Source organism: Bacillus rossius (genome assembly GCF_032445375.1).
Source record: "Bacillus rossius redtenbacheri isolate Brsri chromosome 4 unlocalized genomic scaffold, Brsri_v3 Brsri_v3_scf4_2, whole genome shotgun sequence".
Lineage (NCBI taxonomy): Eukaryota > Metazoa > Arthropoda > Insecta > Phasmatodea > Bacillidae > Bacillus > Bacillus rossius.
The window spans coordinates 39,631,945-39,645,989 of NW_026962011.1; the positions used below are offsets into that span (position 1 = coordinate 39,631,945).

The 14,045-nt window shown below is 42.1% G+C and overlaps 1 protein-coding gene across 1 annotated transcript in view; it reads right to left on the bottom strand.

The window, feature by feature from the left end:
• LOC134541927 (mitoguardin) overlaps window positions 1-14,045 on the bottom strand; it is a 232,757-nt gene that overhangs the window by 190,793 nt on the left and 27,919 nt on the right. The window contains exon 3 of the mRNA XM_063385679.1: window positions 6,988-7,161. Coding sequence (XP_063241749.1) covers window positions 6,988-7,161 — 174 coding nt within the window. The remainder of the gene's footprint in view (window positions 1-6,987; window positions 7,162-14,045) is intronic.

Here is a 14,045-nt window from a genome sequence, read left to right on the forward strand (position 1 = left end):
CGCAAGTTCTTCTTTCGCGTTGCTTTGATGACTGGTCCACAGCACAGTGAGCAAATAACGAGCATGCCAGGCCAAAAGAAACGAAGTTCGTCACAAAACAAAAAAAGACAACGAAGAAGTAAGCGGCTAAGTAGAGAACTTACTAAAAGTTTATCTTGACGTTATTAAGCATCTCCGAAATTTCCTGGTATCTAACTACTACTTTTATCAGTTAATTCATAAATTTTTAACTTTTCTTATCTGAGAACAAAATTTGTTGTATTTAGTTATCTGACAAGTATAATAAATAATTTTAATAAACAACAATATACACAAATAAACTGCAGATCATTTTCATGTCGTACAAAAAAAAACAGGTTGAGATTAAAAGGTAGCGCAGTGACGCTCTGGTAATAACTAGTTAGTATCTTAGTAAGGACACCGAACCCACATCAGGAGGTTCTAAATTCGGATAGCGGTAGAGTCATCTTGACTTCGGTATTCTTCGGTGTCCCGAAATCTATTTAGGCAAATGTTGGGATAGTTCTTTACTGCAGGCCATGGTCTTCTTCAACAAATCAGAGTTGAGACGTCGTCGTTATACATTTATGACTACGTCGATGTCGACGAGAGGTAATCAATCATCTCTAAATAGTATAAAAACGGTCGCTATCCGCGGCTGTGTTTTTTTGCTTACTTCTAAACTACGCAATGGATTTTGATGCTGTTTCCCCTATCATTTAATAATTTCTTCAGAAATTTCTTTATGCATTCATATTATATTTAAAGAAAGTAGAGAAATCTAGATGTTTTGTAAATGAATCGCAGGGTCAAACATTCAATATTGTAGGGACCGATTTGAACTTTGAGAGATATTCATATGTGACTTCTAAACAAAATATGTTTATGTTATCTCATGAGAAAAAAAAATCTGATAGCATTGTTTACAAATAAATTCTTTAGTTATGGGCAGTACGTGTTAGTATGTACATAATTTTTTAAAACACCGTACACTTAAGAGATCTTGGTAGTTCTACGTACAGACTTATTAAATACAAAAGACACAACATTGGTAGCAATCACCCATGCGAGGCCGGGGCGGGTCGCTAGTCTATACAAATAAAAATTTAAATTTATGTTTGTAAAAAATAGCTAATCCCCGGAAGTTCTTCACCGATTGCTTTCAAATTTTGAGACAACGCTGCATTCGTATACGCGCGTATTTTCATACACTATGTCACATATGTGACAGGTAAAAATATGAATACAATATAGATATGTTATATATATACATAGGAAGTCATAGAGATATAGAAACGAAGATATACAGAGAGATAGCGCGAATAATTATATATATCGAGATGTAGAGAGATATATAATAGAAACACAGATACATAGAGATGTAAAGAGATCGAGAATTTTATATATATACAGAAATATAGTGAGATTTATAGTGATATATATATAGAGAGAGAGATAGAGAGATGCTTTGTGTACGCATGCCTCCCGCCCTTCGTCTCCGTATTCGTCCTCGAAGAGGCCCCACATACAGAGAGGTATAGAGAGATAAAAACTGAGATATACAGAGATAGAGCGATGTATTAAATATATATGTAGAGATATATAGATATGTAGAGATATAAATAGGGAGATAGATTGACATGTATAAACAGATACATAGAGATATAAAGACATAAGAGATTTTTATATATAGAGAAATAAAGTGAGGTTTATAGGGACATATATAGACAGATGGAGAGATGGAGAGATGCTTTGTGTATGTGTACCTGCTTCAAACAACTTACAAAAAAAAATCGTGTGCTATCTCTTTTCTTTCTTTTCCGTTTAACCAGACTGAGCCACAGCACAGCTAGCGATAAATAAATTAATGAACCGGGAGGCCGTCACAGGACGTCTTATGCGAGGAGGAAAGACTCGGAACAAATGAAAGAAACGGTTCGCAGGCGCTAGAGGAGGATGGCCGTCACAGCGGAGGAAACAAAGGATAGCGGGGGAATGAAAGGCAGGGAACGGGAGCGGCGACAACAGCAGCAGCAGCGCGAATAAACAAACCAGGTCGGCGGCGCGGCGGTAGTTAGCAGCCATTGTCCCCGGGAACCTGGGCTGGGGGCGGAGACGCGACGGGGCCCTGTAGCGAGCATATCGGCTCACGCGCAGCTGCTTTGCCAACAAAATGTCCATCAGCGACGTCGATCGCGAAATCACTGTACAAACGAACAAACGAGAATCACGCGCTGTGAAAAAGTGTTTAAATTTCTTCTTCTCACCGGAAACAACTCAGATTATGCATATCTTTGTTTCGAATTTTTTTTTAGGGGGAGGATGGGGGGGTAGAGGGCTTTTGAACAAGCTCTGGTACCATCTTTCAAGACATTTTGTATGTAGTGTAAATAAAATCCAAGCCTTTTAAAAACACAAGCAATTTATTTTCACACTGCTGTTATCGATCTAGAAACGGTTCTTCGAAACATCTATGCACCTACTCCACAGATCTGTGTTAGAACACTTCTAGGCAATTTCAAACAACACAGCCAGAGCAGCTGTGCAAAAATACCGCACGGCAGTACATTACATTTCGTGTAGAGATAACATGTCATTTGCTGCGCATACCAATGTCGCCTTTACCGATTTCAGTGGTCTCCGAACCACAAACTTCAAGGCTTAACTTTTCAGTCCATTCGTCCACTGATACATGGTTAGGGACAGGAAAAATTCGCGGGTTCAATGACCTGTAGGATGAACTCCATTGTTCTACGTACAAACGGTCAAATGCCACCCACTCATTGGCTGCTGTCTTGTGAGACGTCACAACGTAGCAGCCTGTGATTCGATACAGCTTTGGTTGAGTGTTTCTCATTGGCCCAGAGTCATCCAGGCGAGTCGTGAGCCAATAGCAGAGGCAGCCCTGAGGTACAACTATTTGAATTTTAGCCTATCGCGAAATGAATTCGCGAATTTTTCCGGTCTCTATACTTGGTGTTTATCAAATATTGAATGCGTGGGTCAAGGTGTACATTCTAGTCGAAATAATACTCTATAGTTATGAAATAAATACAATTTACTAAAATATATTTTAATACAATATTTATACATTTATTATTTTTAACTATAGCGTAATATTATTATTACATACAATATTAAAAAAAAAAAAAGGTTAAAATAAATCTCTTACAAACTGACAAATTAACTGAATGTCAAACTCTAAACTGAGTGAATTTTTCGACGTTTCAATGGGGCGGAAGGCGTACTTGACATGTACTGAAGCGGGTATTTCGAGACTGGAATGAGTTAGATGGGCAAGCAGCCGATGAACAAATGACCAGAAGCATCAGGTCCATCCCGAGGGCCATCGAACACGTGACAGTTAGGGACTCCGGCCCAGGGTCACGCGAGAGGGCTGGACAGAACAACAGGAGCGCGGCGTCTTCGCTGGCTGCCCAGAACACTAGGCCTCGTGGTCATCTTTAGATTGCAGTGTGCAATTAAATGGGCATTTACTGTCTCTTCCCAATGCAAGATTTCTGCCACTAGCGCCGTCCTTGTTCCGGCGTGCTCTGTTGCCAGACGCACGCCATAGAGCGCAAAGGTTCCAGACACAACTTTGTAATGTAAATAAAATGTATTAACTGTGTCAAAAGAATTTAATGTCTTTTGTAGAATAAAAATTTGAATGAGAACAAAGGATATTTATTTTGCTGGTTTATTTCATCAAGAGCATCATCTGATAATTTCCTTTTTTTTATTTCTACGGAGATGCAACTAAAGACGCCATCTTGGTTTCAACCGTTTGTTTGCTAACATTTTGTTTATATAATTTGATTTTAAGAAGTTTGACTTTTTTCAGAATTGTACATACTTTCATGGAATGCCTTGTTATTAATAGTGGCTGACTGTTACAAATAGTTCCTCCTGTGAAATAATAATCGGTGTTCAGACATTTAATTCTGCAATCTAAGCGTGAAACAGACTGTAGCGTTCATTGTCTCGGTTCCGTCGTGTAACCTCCGAGGGTTTCATCGTGTTTTATAGTGAAAAAGTGATTTTTAAAAAAAAAGAAAAAAAAAATGTTTGATATGCCAGTTGCTTTTTTTTTTTTCACGCCCTACATGAAGCTCCAACCCGGGACAAGAATCCTAACCTCCGAAGGACCACGAAGCTCTAATAAACCACATGTGCTGACGTGTTCTTGAAAATTCATTACCCTGCCGGCTCCTACACGGGCCATTACTTCCCCTGCTTACCAACCCTTCCCTTCTTGCACCCCCTGCTTGCACCCCTTCCGACATCCATCTTCACCACCCACCGCAGTCCCCGCGGCGCTGTGGCATGTGAGCCTGCAGTGGAGGCTACCAGAGTGTTTCCAGTGTGGTCCGCCTGACAGCAGACGAGCTTCATGTCGTACCACACAAAGTACCATCATGTCATCAAATATATTTAAACAATGAAACCTCAAAATTATTTATCTCCTTTTTTTTTTCAGCAAAAACAACGCAGTTAATCCATATAGACGATGAGTTAAAAGTTCTTTGAATTAAAATAGTTTACTACTAGGCTTTTTTTATTCAATTTCTTATATTGTTATTAAATATTTTAATATTCGTCTGTTTGTCTGTTTATTTGTTCGAGTATCGCGCAAAAACTACTTAACCGATTTTGATGAATCGTTTTGTGTTTAAAGGTTATGATTTTAATTAAATACTGGTATATATATTATCTCGCTACGATGAAGGTAGCCCAATATATTAACAATTAAACCACAATTTTTCAATATGTACCACACACATAATCTAATTTATTTATTCTATCACAACAATAACTATTTCACTATTGATGATAATTAAAGTCCAATAGCACAGAGTACACAGGGTACACGACCATCATCATCAAACACAACGGTGAATAGGTAAATGCTACGCAGCCAACTCCTCCACAGCACGCAAATGTCTCCCTAATCACCTCCCCCGACGAGACAACAATGCGGTACAGGTATACGTACAGGTGTCTCACTCCTCGAGACACGAGATGCAGCGGCCCCGGACCAGACCTGCCCAAACTCGTAAGGACCGCATCAAGAAAGGAGCCAGGTTAGTTAAAAAAACTTTCCTCGCAGCAACGCAGGTCGCCGGTGCATAAAGTTGTAGAACGGTAATTTCCCCCCCCCCTTCCACCCCTTTTCCCCCTTTCCCATTCCACAAGCCATCCCACGGCCAAGTTTCCTTAAACAGTTGAACACCAAAAACCGAAAAAACAGCGTGGCTGGAGAGTATATTTCTACCCACGCCAGGCAGAAGGCTGTGTTCACATCGGGAAGGTACACGCCCGGGAAGACGCACATGTCATTCGGGCTGATCTACAGCGCTGTTTGGACTCGACAACCAGGAATAAGTGTTCAAGTGGCGGGGAATACCTCCGTGTTCCCGTGTCGAGGCGACAGTTCCCGTTAGGACGGAGCGGGCCCTCCCGGGGTATCGGCCTGGGCCCAGGCTTGGGATCAGGGGCGCAACAACTAAATTTCCAAAGGAGGGGGGGGGGGGCAATACACCTTTTTATAAAGAATCATCGATCCCCGCCTATTGAAGCAGGGGGTCCGGGGGTCCTCCCCCGGGAAAATTTGTATTTCAAGGTGGAAAATGGTGCTATTTAAGCAGTTTTATTATGTAAAAATTGATTACACAGCACTTTCTTTGCCCCCGTTTGCCCCCACTTCAAGGTTTCAGAAGGGGGGGAAAAATACCCTTGCCCCCCCCCTGTTGTTGCGCCACTGCTTGGGATGGCCTGGGCTCAAGATGGCCGCCTGGCTGGCCCGTCAAACCACGCGGCAGGCAGAGCTCCGGGTGTTAACGAGCCATTTACAAAACCGTTCATGATTTTTTTTTTTAAGGGGCCCGATAAAGAATTTGCTTTTGTCCATACAAGTTTCGTTCGCATGGTTTAGTCTTTAACGTTTATTTTTTTGTACAGTGAAAAAGGTTAAAACGGATGTTCTTGCAGATGTTTCTAGGTATGAAAAAATTCCAAACAGATTATTGTAAGTGGTATAGGGACGCGCAGGGAGCCTTTATCTTTAATATTACATCATAAAATTTACAGGGTCGCGGCTTGAAGTCCCATAGAGGCGCCAAGAATGCAATCCTGTTCGGTGCCTGGCACGTAAAGGCGAAAAGGCGTGTGATACGACAGCCAGTGTCGCTCTTGGCGCCATCGCGATTTTTGAGGTGCGCGTCCACTGGCGCGAAGCGTGGCGAGGAGAAGAGGGGCGATTTATCCCGCGGGGATTAGTTTAAGTCTTGGTCTCAAAACGCTGAGCTGATAATTATGTTTCCTTGTCATTACTATCAATGAAGGTTGTTTTCCTGTAAATTTATCCGTTTCCCCTATGGCTAGAGACCTGTAAAATTCGCGGATTCATTTCGCGATAGGATAGAGTCCAAATACTTTCGACATTATTTTTGCTTCGGTGATCGGGCCACAGTTTATCTGAAGGACTCTGGGCCAATGAAAAAATCTTTAACAGAAGAATTAGCGAATCACGATCATTCCAGTCAACAGGTGTTACGAGTCGGTAACCAATCAGCAGATGTAATTTGCACGAGTGCATAGAGGATCATGGATAGAGAGACGGAAATTTCGCGCATTCATTTAGTCGCAAGTTAGAATGCAAACCTCCACACTCTCGCACTGTGTTCACGATTGGCCAGCAGTTACTCGGACACGCCCCTCTATGACCGTGAGCCAACGACGCCCAGCTAGGAGAGAAGTAAGCGAATCGGGTAGTGCGGATTAACGAGGATAAACATGCTCTCGCTAAGAAATCAACCAAAAGGGAAAAGCAAACATGGGTTGAACACACCCTACTACCTTCAATTCCACTCCGAAGCCAGACGAATCTGCGAAATTTCCGGGTCTCTAATCATGGAGTCCATCCTTTAGGGATTTGAAATCACGAATGTTACAGGTCTCTACCTACGGCCGGCGCCGGCCACTCACCCATGACGCCGAGCTGCTGCGGCGTCAGGTGGGCTCCCACGTCCGCCACCACGAAGTCGCCGCCCCCCTGGGCCGCCCCCAGCGACGCCAGCCGCTCCGACAGCAGCGACGCCTGGCGGTGCAGGCTGCGCACGCTGGGGCTGGCGCTGCGTCGCGACGCCTGGCTCGCCGCGTCTGCAACAAGCCGCGCTAACTGCCTCACCGGCGCCGTCCCAGGCTCAGCACACTGGCCGCGAGGCGAGAAGCCCAAGATGTACATCAAGTTCTGTCCCTGCCCGAACGCGCCCGAACATTCACCTTCGGCCAACCTCGGGATTCGTTTTATTTTTGCGCAGGAAAAATTAATTAGAATATTAAAAGTGGTCGGTTAGGTTAGCTACATTAAAACACTTCAAAACACTATGGACGGTTAGTTAGGTTAGTATAGTCTACATTAAAATAAACAGAGAAATATATATATATATATATATATAAATAAACCCCGAGGTTGGCCGAAGGTGAATATTCGGGCGTGTTCGGGCAGGGACAGAACTTGTACATCTTAGGCTTCCCCCACGAGCAGCGGGGAACACCTGCAACTCAGCGCTACGAAAAACGCTCTTGCTTTGTTTGGAAATCAGCGAACTGAGCGGCTTTTTATCACCAACCTAACAACCTGAAAGTCGTTAACTTTTAGAATGATAATGGCTATTTGATTTTTTTTTTTTTTTTTTTTTTGCTCGTTCGTTGTTGGGAATATTAACCACAAATGTTTCAGATTATCTATTTTCGAATACGGAAAACACAATGTTAAAATTTAAAAACTTAAAAACTGAATAGCCGCAAAGTATGAGTGTTGAAAATCATAACTTCAGTTTCAGTTGCAAAAAAAAAAATACACACTAGCACACGTCTGCACATGTACACGTGAGAGCCGTGTTTTATTCATTGCTACCATGATGATTCAACATTGCCAAAAAAATAAATTCCAAAGTATAATATTTTGCAGTTATACTCAATACGCCAATCCGTTAATACACCATTCCATAAATACTGTAAGATGTTTGTAAATTTATTATTTTTTACTTAAGTAAAAAAAAATTAAGTACTTTTATATTTTATTTACATTTAAAACTTAATTTTTGATGTTGGCCTTTCTCATCCGCGCAGTTTTTTTTAGTGGCCATATTTCGGCTGTACAGGCGGCCCCTCCCCCCCCCCTCCCCCCCTCCTTTTGCCACTATCCCTGCCAAGGATACACACGCACTCCCGCCTGGTCAGGGTTTGTGTCTATGTCAGTGCTGTAGAATTAACAGCATCAGATCCAAAGTCGGGGTTTAGTATTTTTTTTTTCAAGTCTTTTATGCATGATGGTGGCAAACAACGTTTACGATTCGGACAGCGAATTCTAGCGGCGAGCGCAGAAATTAAGTGTGTGATTCGCGTCTAGATGTTATGGTATGTACTTTTCAAGCGAATATCTTGTTGATCCGTATATTCATCACGCTAGACATTCTTTTAAAGAATTATATAATCTGGATTTCGTGTCCGGAGTTTTGGTATTATAAGTTTATTTGCAACATTAGAAGACATGAGTTGCTCATTACCGTTATCGAGGTTAGATGTTTACACTTCACTGGCGAGAACTGAAATAAAGAAAGACAGATACATACGCACGCACACACATATATATATATGTATATACATACACACACACATATATATATATATATATATTAGTCTGTACACTTCAGTCAATATGTTAAGTGTCACGCAAGCAGACCATCAGTTGGAAAAAAGGCGACACCCATGCATAGGGACACCTGTATTTCGCAAATACATTTCGTGTCAAGGTATTTCACAAAATACTGTAGCATTTCTCATGTGGTTATTGGCTGAGGTCAGTGAGAGGTGTCGTCCCGCTCTTGACGGGGCCAATGAGAATGTGGTCACCGTACTGCTGCACCCTCACAATTTGCCATGACTAGGGACACCTGTATTTCGCGAATACATTGACCTCTAGGATAGACTCCACAGTCCTTTAAATACTCGCGGAAATGACACCTGTTCATTGGCTACTGACGCGTGAGACGTCTCAACTAGGCTGTCCGTAATTCGGCACTTTCTTGGTTTAGTGTTGTTTCCCATTGGCTCACAGTTCCCCGGATAAAATGTGGGCCAATCGCAGAAGCGGTACGAAGGTATAGTTGTTTTGATGCTAGCCTATCGCGAAATGAATCCGCGAATTTTGCAGGTGTCTAGCCATGACTCTTAGAAAAAGCTACCGTGTTTTGTGAAATACCTTGACATGAAATGAAATCGCGAAATACAGTTGTCCCTACGCCATGCAGTAATGCACGGCAAACCCCTGGTTTGCAGGTACTACTTCCTTTTTAGTAACAACAAAAAAAGGGGGGTGGCGGTAGTTGTAAAACCAGGCAGGTGAAAGCGGTCGAGGGTCCCGTGTGTCCGACCAACAACAGCCATGCGGGCGCCAGCACCGGCACTTCCTGCAGTTGGTGCCGCGCGAGCCCGCGGCCTGATTGGACGAGCTGCTGTCGCCGACAAGGCCGGTCAGTTGTGCAACCTGCAGCGAGCACGTTACCCCCCCCCCTCCCTCCCCCCAGGGGAAACAAGGAAGTCACGCGACAGGTGCCCGCGAGGTTGGCTTCAGAGCCGTCGCGCACACGAGCAGAGCCGCAGCCATTGTGTGTGTACCCTCCCATCAAGGATTTAAATAATAATTTAAAAAATTAGTCGTTTGTAAAGTCGGTTTACGGACGATAGTTTAACGTGACAACGTCATAACAAAACATTGATGAAATGATTGCATACTTTTATGAATAAAATTGAATCATTTTTATTTTAATAATAAAAGAATAAATACTTGAAATCATACTAGTAATCAGATTTTTTAGCTGCAAGAATAATTAACCTTTATTGCCGAAATTGTTGTAATACGCAATGAAAACCACATTAACTTTTCACTTCACTTTATAAACAGTCGAGTGGAAGAGAGAATAGATGCGGCGCAAGCGTACAATTAGCGTAACGGGACACAGCGTAACGGAACAATGTGCGTAACGGGACACTTTTTCGAGCGTGCAGCCGGCGTTCATCGATTTATTAGACGTTGTCACGTCAAAAAACCTAGTGAAAGGAAATAAGAAAATTACAGAGATTACATAGAGCTTTATTTGGAAGGAATATTGTAATCCTTACACTGGGCTACAATAAATGCATTTCCTCATACACAGAGGCGGCAGGAAATGTTTGCAAGAAGTCCATATTTAATGCCGGTTTGCACACGTGTTAGTTGTAAGCACGTCTTTCACACAAACTTATTATTATTAAATAACATTAATACATATTGTGCTTATGGCTTGTTTTAACGGAAAAATTATAACAATTGACTTAATAAAGAGTATTAGAAATAATTAAATAAAAACCAACATATAAAATGTTCCAGTTTCTTTTCTCAAGCAAAATTATAACTGGAATTTCTATGTGTAAAAGTTTGACTTCTAAAAGTCTACCGTTCCCTGAGTTTTTAGTGTGGCAATTTTCTTTTAAAACTCAAAAAGATAACTTGCTCATAAAAAATGTTTTAATGGTTATACTGGACCCTGCTTCACAAAATTCTAGCTACGGCCCTGACACAAGTAAACGAGTTTTTGACCGTTTTAGGCAGTAGCAATTTTTTAACGTTTCATTTTCAAAATTTGGCTTCATAAAGCATAGTATATAATTTAGTGTAACACGTAAAGTTAATAGTGACGAGCTGCAACAAATAGGTTACCCTGTGAAGTCACTAACGTTTGGTATTGAATTCATTTTTGAGGACTACAATTGTAATAATACTGTCACCATACTATGTATTAGAAAAGCTCTTAACGTGTGAAAATATTCCTTAACCACGGCATACTTTCACCATAAAAACTTAAAACAAATTGCTACGGCTTGAAAACTGTTGAAGCCAATAAGTCATCTCTAAACTGGACAGTCGCGTTGGCCAAGTGGAACGCAAGCACGCTATCAAAATAATTCCTAAATGCTAACAATTTAAGTGTTAAAAAAATACGTAAAGGTATTATTAGAGTATAGAAAAATTATTCTACATAATGTCAATATAGCGAATGAATGAACTTTGAGTAGTTGGAGACCCCACCGGTACACTATAGTTAGAGGTAGGCTTGCCATAACTTCTCCGAGCCAAACCGGGACAGCGGATTGACCTGGGGTGGGGGGGGGGGGGGGGGAGGAGGAGGAGGGCAGCCCCTGGGGGAAACATTATGTTAAAAATTAAACCTTGAAATTCCCATAAAGATAAACACATTTTTCGGAAAACCTTTTTGTAGACCTATCATGTTTTACATTAAAATTATTTACATTATCATTAGTATTAATAAGTTAATAAAACAAAAAAAAAAGTTATTTCCCCATTCCAAACAGTTCATACAATTGGCTTGAATAAAATTCTTTTAACATGTATTTTTTACTTTTAATAAGTTCATAAAAGTCTGAGCAATAGAGATGCAAATCTACTTTTCATGTCAAAAAAAATAATCCCTGTCGTCTCCCCAAAGCGTTGTTCATTAATGAAAATTTTTCTTTCTACAATTGCCGATGTACCTGGCAAACAAAACATATATTCTAAAACCCTGCCAAGATTTGGAAAGTTGACACCTTGAACAGAGAAGTGATTAAAGAGCTGCTATATTGGCTGGTAACCTGTTTTCATTTTTTTAATACATTTTTTGGCTGTTAATTATCGCTGACCGGGACACGGACAAAACCGGCTTGGACACCGGGACAACAGCTTCAAACCGGGACTGCCCCTGTCAAACCTGGACGTATTGCAAGCCTACACTCAGAGGTATATTTTACCCAGCAGGCTGAGCTCCAAGCAATTTTTAAATGTACATGACGATTAGGAGTAGCTTCCTAACTGATGGTAGGGTCTCCAGGTGTGTCGGGGCATCAGTCCTGACAGGGAACCTCAGATAGTGGCTGTGAGTATCATCCAAGATGGCCTTTGCAGTGCACGATCAGGTGGTGTTGAGGGGCTGTCATATAATTAATTGTTAGGGGCATGCATATTACGCGAAAAGATTCCGCGACTAGCTGAAAGTTAAAAAACTGTAGCATCATCTCAGTTTCGTGGTTGGGTGAGTCTATTTCAGTTCCACGTCGATTGACCGATTGTTACAATACCAATAACAGTGGTTGAGTGCGGAAGCAAATGCGTTCTGAGTGGCCAGGTCAAATAGGGCAACGACCGCCAGTCTCAAGGAAGAAAACGCTGGTGCGGGTATACATTGTTGCAGTCTAATAGGCGTTCAGATTTATTCGCGAAAAATGCCTGCCCCTAGCTAATTGTTAGAGACCTGCAAAATTCATTCGGTGATAGGCTAGAATTCAAACACATATACCTCTTAGATAATTTTGCTATTGGCTTACTGTTCATCTGGACGAATATCAACCAGTTATAAACCCTCAACCAAAGAAGAATAGAATCACAGACAAACCAGCTGAGACGACTTACAAGTCGGCAGCCAATGAACTTGCGTTATTTGCCCGAGTGTATACATAACACTGATGTATGTGCAGTCTATCCTGAAGGACATCGAAACCGCGAATTTTGCATGTCTCTAGTAATGGTCAATGTAAAGCTGCGTGGTGGATGTCAGTCGGCGAGGCGACCACCCCGGCGAGACCGCCTGCAGACTGGCGAGTCAGCGGGTCGGAAGCACAGGAGCGCCGTGTGAATGCGGCGCAGCAGACGTGTGTGTGTGTGTGTGTTCGGTTCCCCTAGGGGAAGCGGGGGAGGGAGGGGCGCCCACACAACGCGCCACAATGGCACCTGCTGCAGTGGCCGCCGGCGCCCCACCGCGCGATAGCAGAGGTCACGCGAGGGTCACCCCAGACGGTCACGTCGCACGCGTGACGAGCGCATCCTCTGGACACGTGCGCATGCGTGAACACCGCGAACAGACAATAGTTAACGGCATGTATACTTCGCGAGAAAAAAAAAATGAGAGTTGTCTTTAAAGTCGGTTTACGGGCGATAATTTCACGTGATAACTAGAGACCTGCAAAATTCGCGGATTCAATGACCTCCAAGATAGACTCTACTACACTCTACACACTCGGGCAAATGCCACCTGTTCATTGGCTGCTGACTTGTGAGTCGTCTCGACTGAGTGTCTGTGATTCGACACTTCAATGAGTGAGGGTCTCTAATTGGCCCTCATTACTCCAGATTAACAGTGAACCAATTTCAGAAGCAGTGCTAAGGTATAATTATTTGAATTGTAGTATATCACGAAATGAATCCGCGAATTTTGCAGGTCTCTAGTGATAACGTCATAAGAAAAACATTGATGAAAAATTGCATACTTTTTTAATTTTCAAATATTATTTACAGTTTTTTGCAGATTTAATTTAAATAATTTGTTTAAATATAATCACGAACAATAATTTATAAAGCCCGCCTTAACCTGTTTGATATTATAGAAGATTTTCTCGCACGCTCGGCTCAGGCGGAACGTGACAATGAGTCATGCTTTTCCGTGCGTGCAGCCGGCGTTCATCGATTTATAAGACATTATCACTAGAGACCCGGAAAATTCGCGGGTTCAATGACCTCCAGGATGGACTCCAATATGCTCTACACACTTGGGCATATGCCAATTGTTCATTGGCTGCTGACTTGTGAGACGTCTCGACTGGGTGGCCTGTGATTCGACACTTCTATGAGTGAGGGTCTCTAATTGGCCCTCAGTCCTCCAGATTATCAGTGAACCAATAACAGAAGCAGCACTAAGGTATAATTATTTGAATTTTAGCATAACACGAAATGAACCCGCGAATTTTCCGGGTCTCTAATTATCACGTCAAAAAACCGCGATCGTTCAATAAACTGTAATAATGCATACCCACGCTAACGATTTTTCCTGTGTAATTTGCGGCAGTCTGCGAGAGAAGACATTGCCCTGTTTGACCGGGACATTTATCACGCGTGGCTGTGATTGGTGCGCTGACAGCAGACATTCACCTGAAATTAACCCAGTTCACCT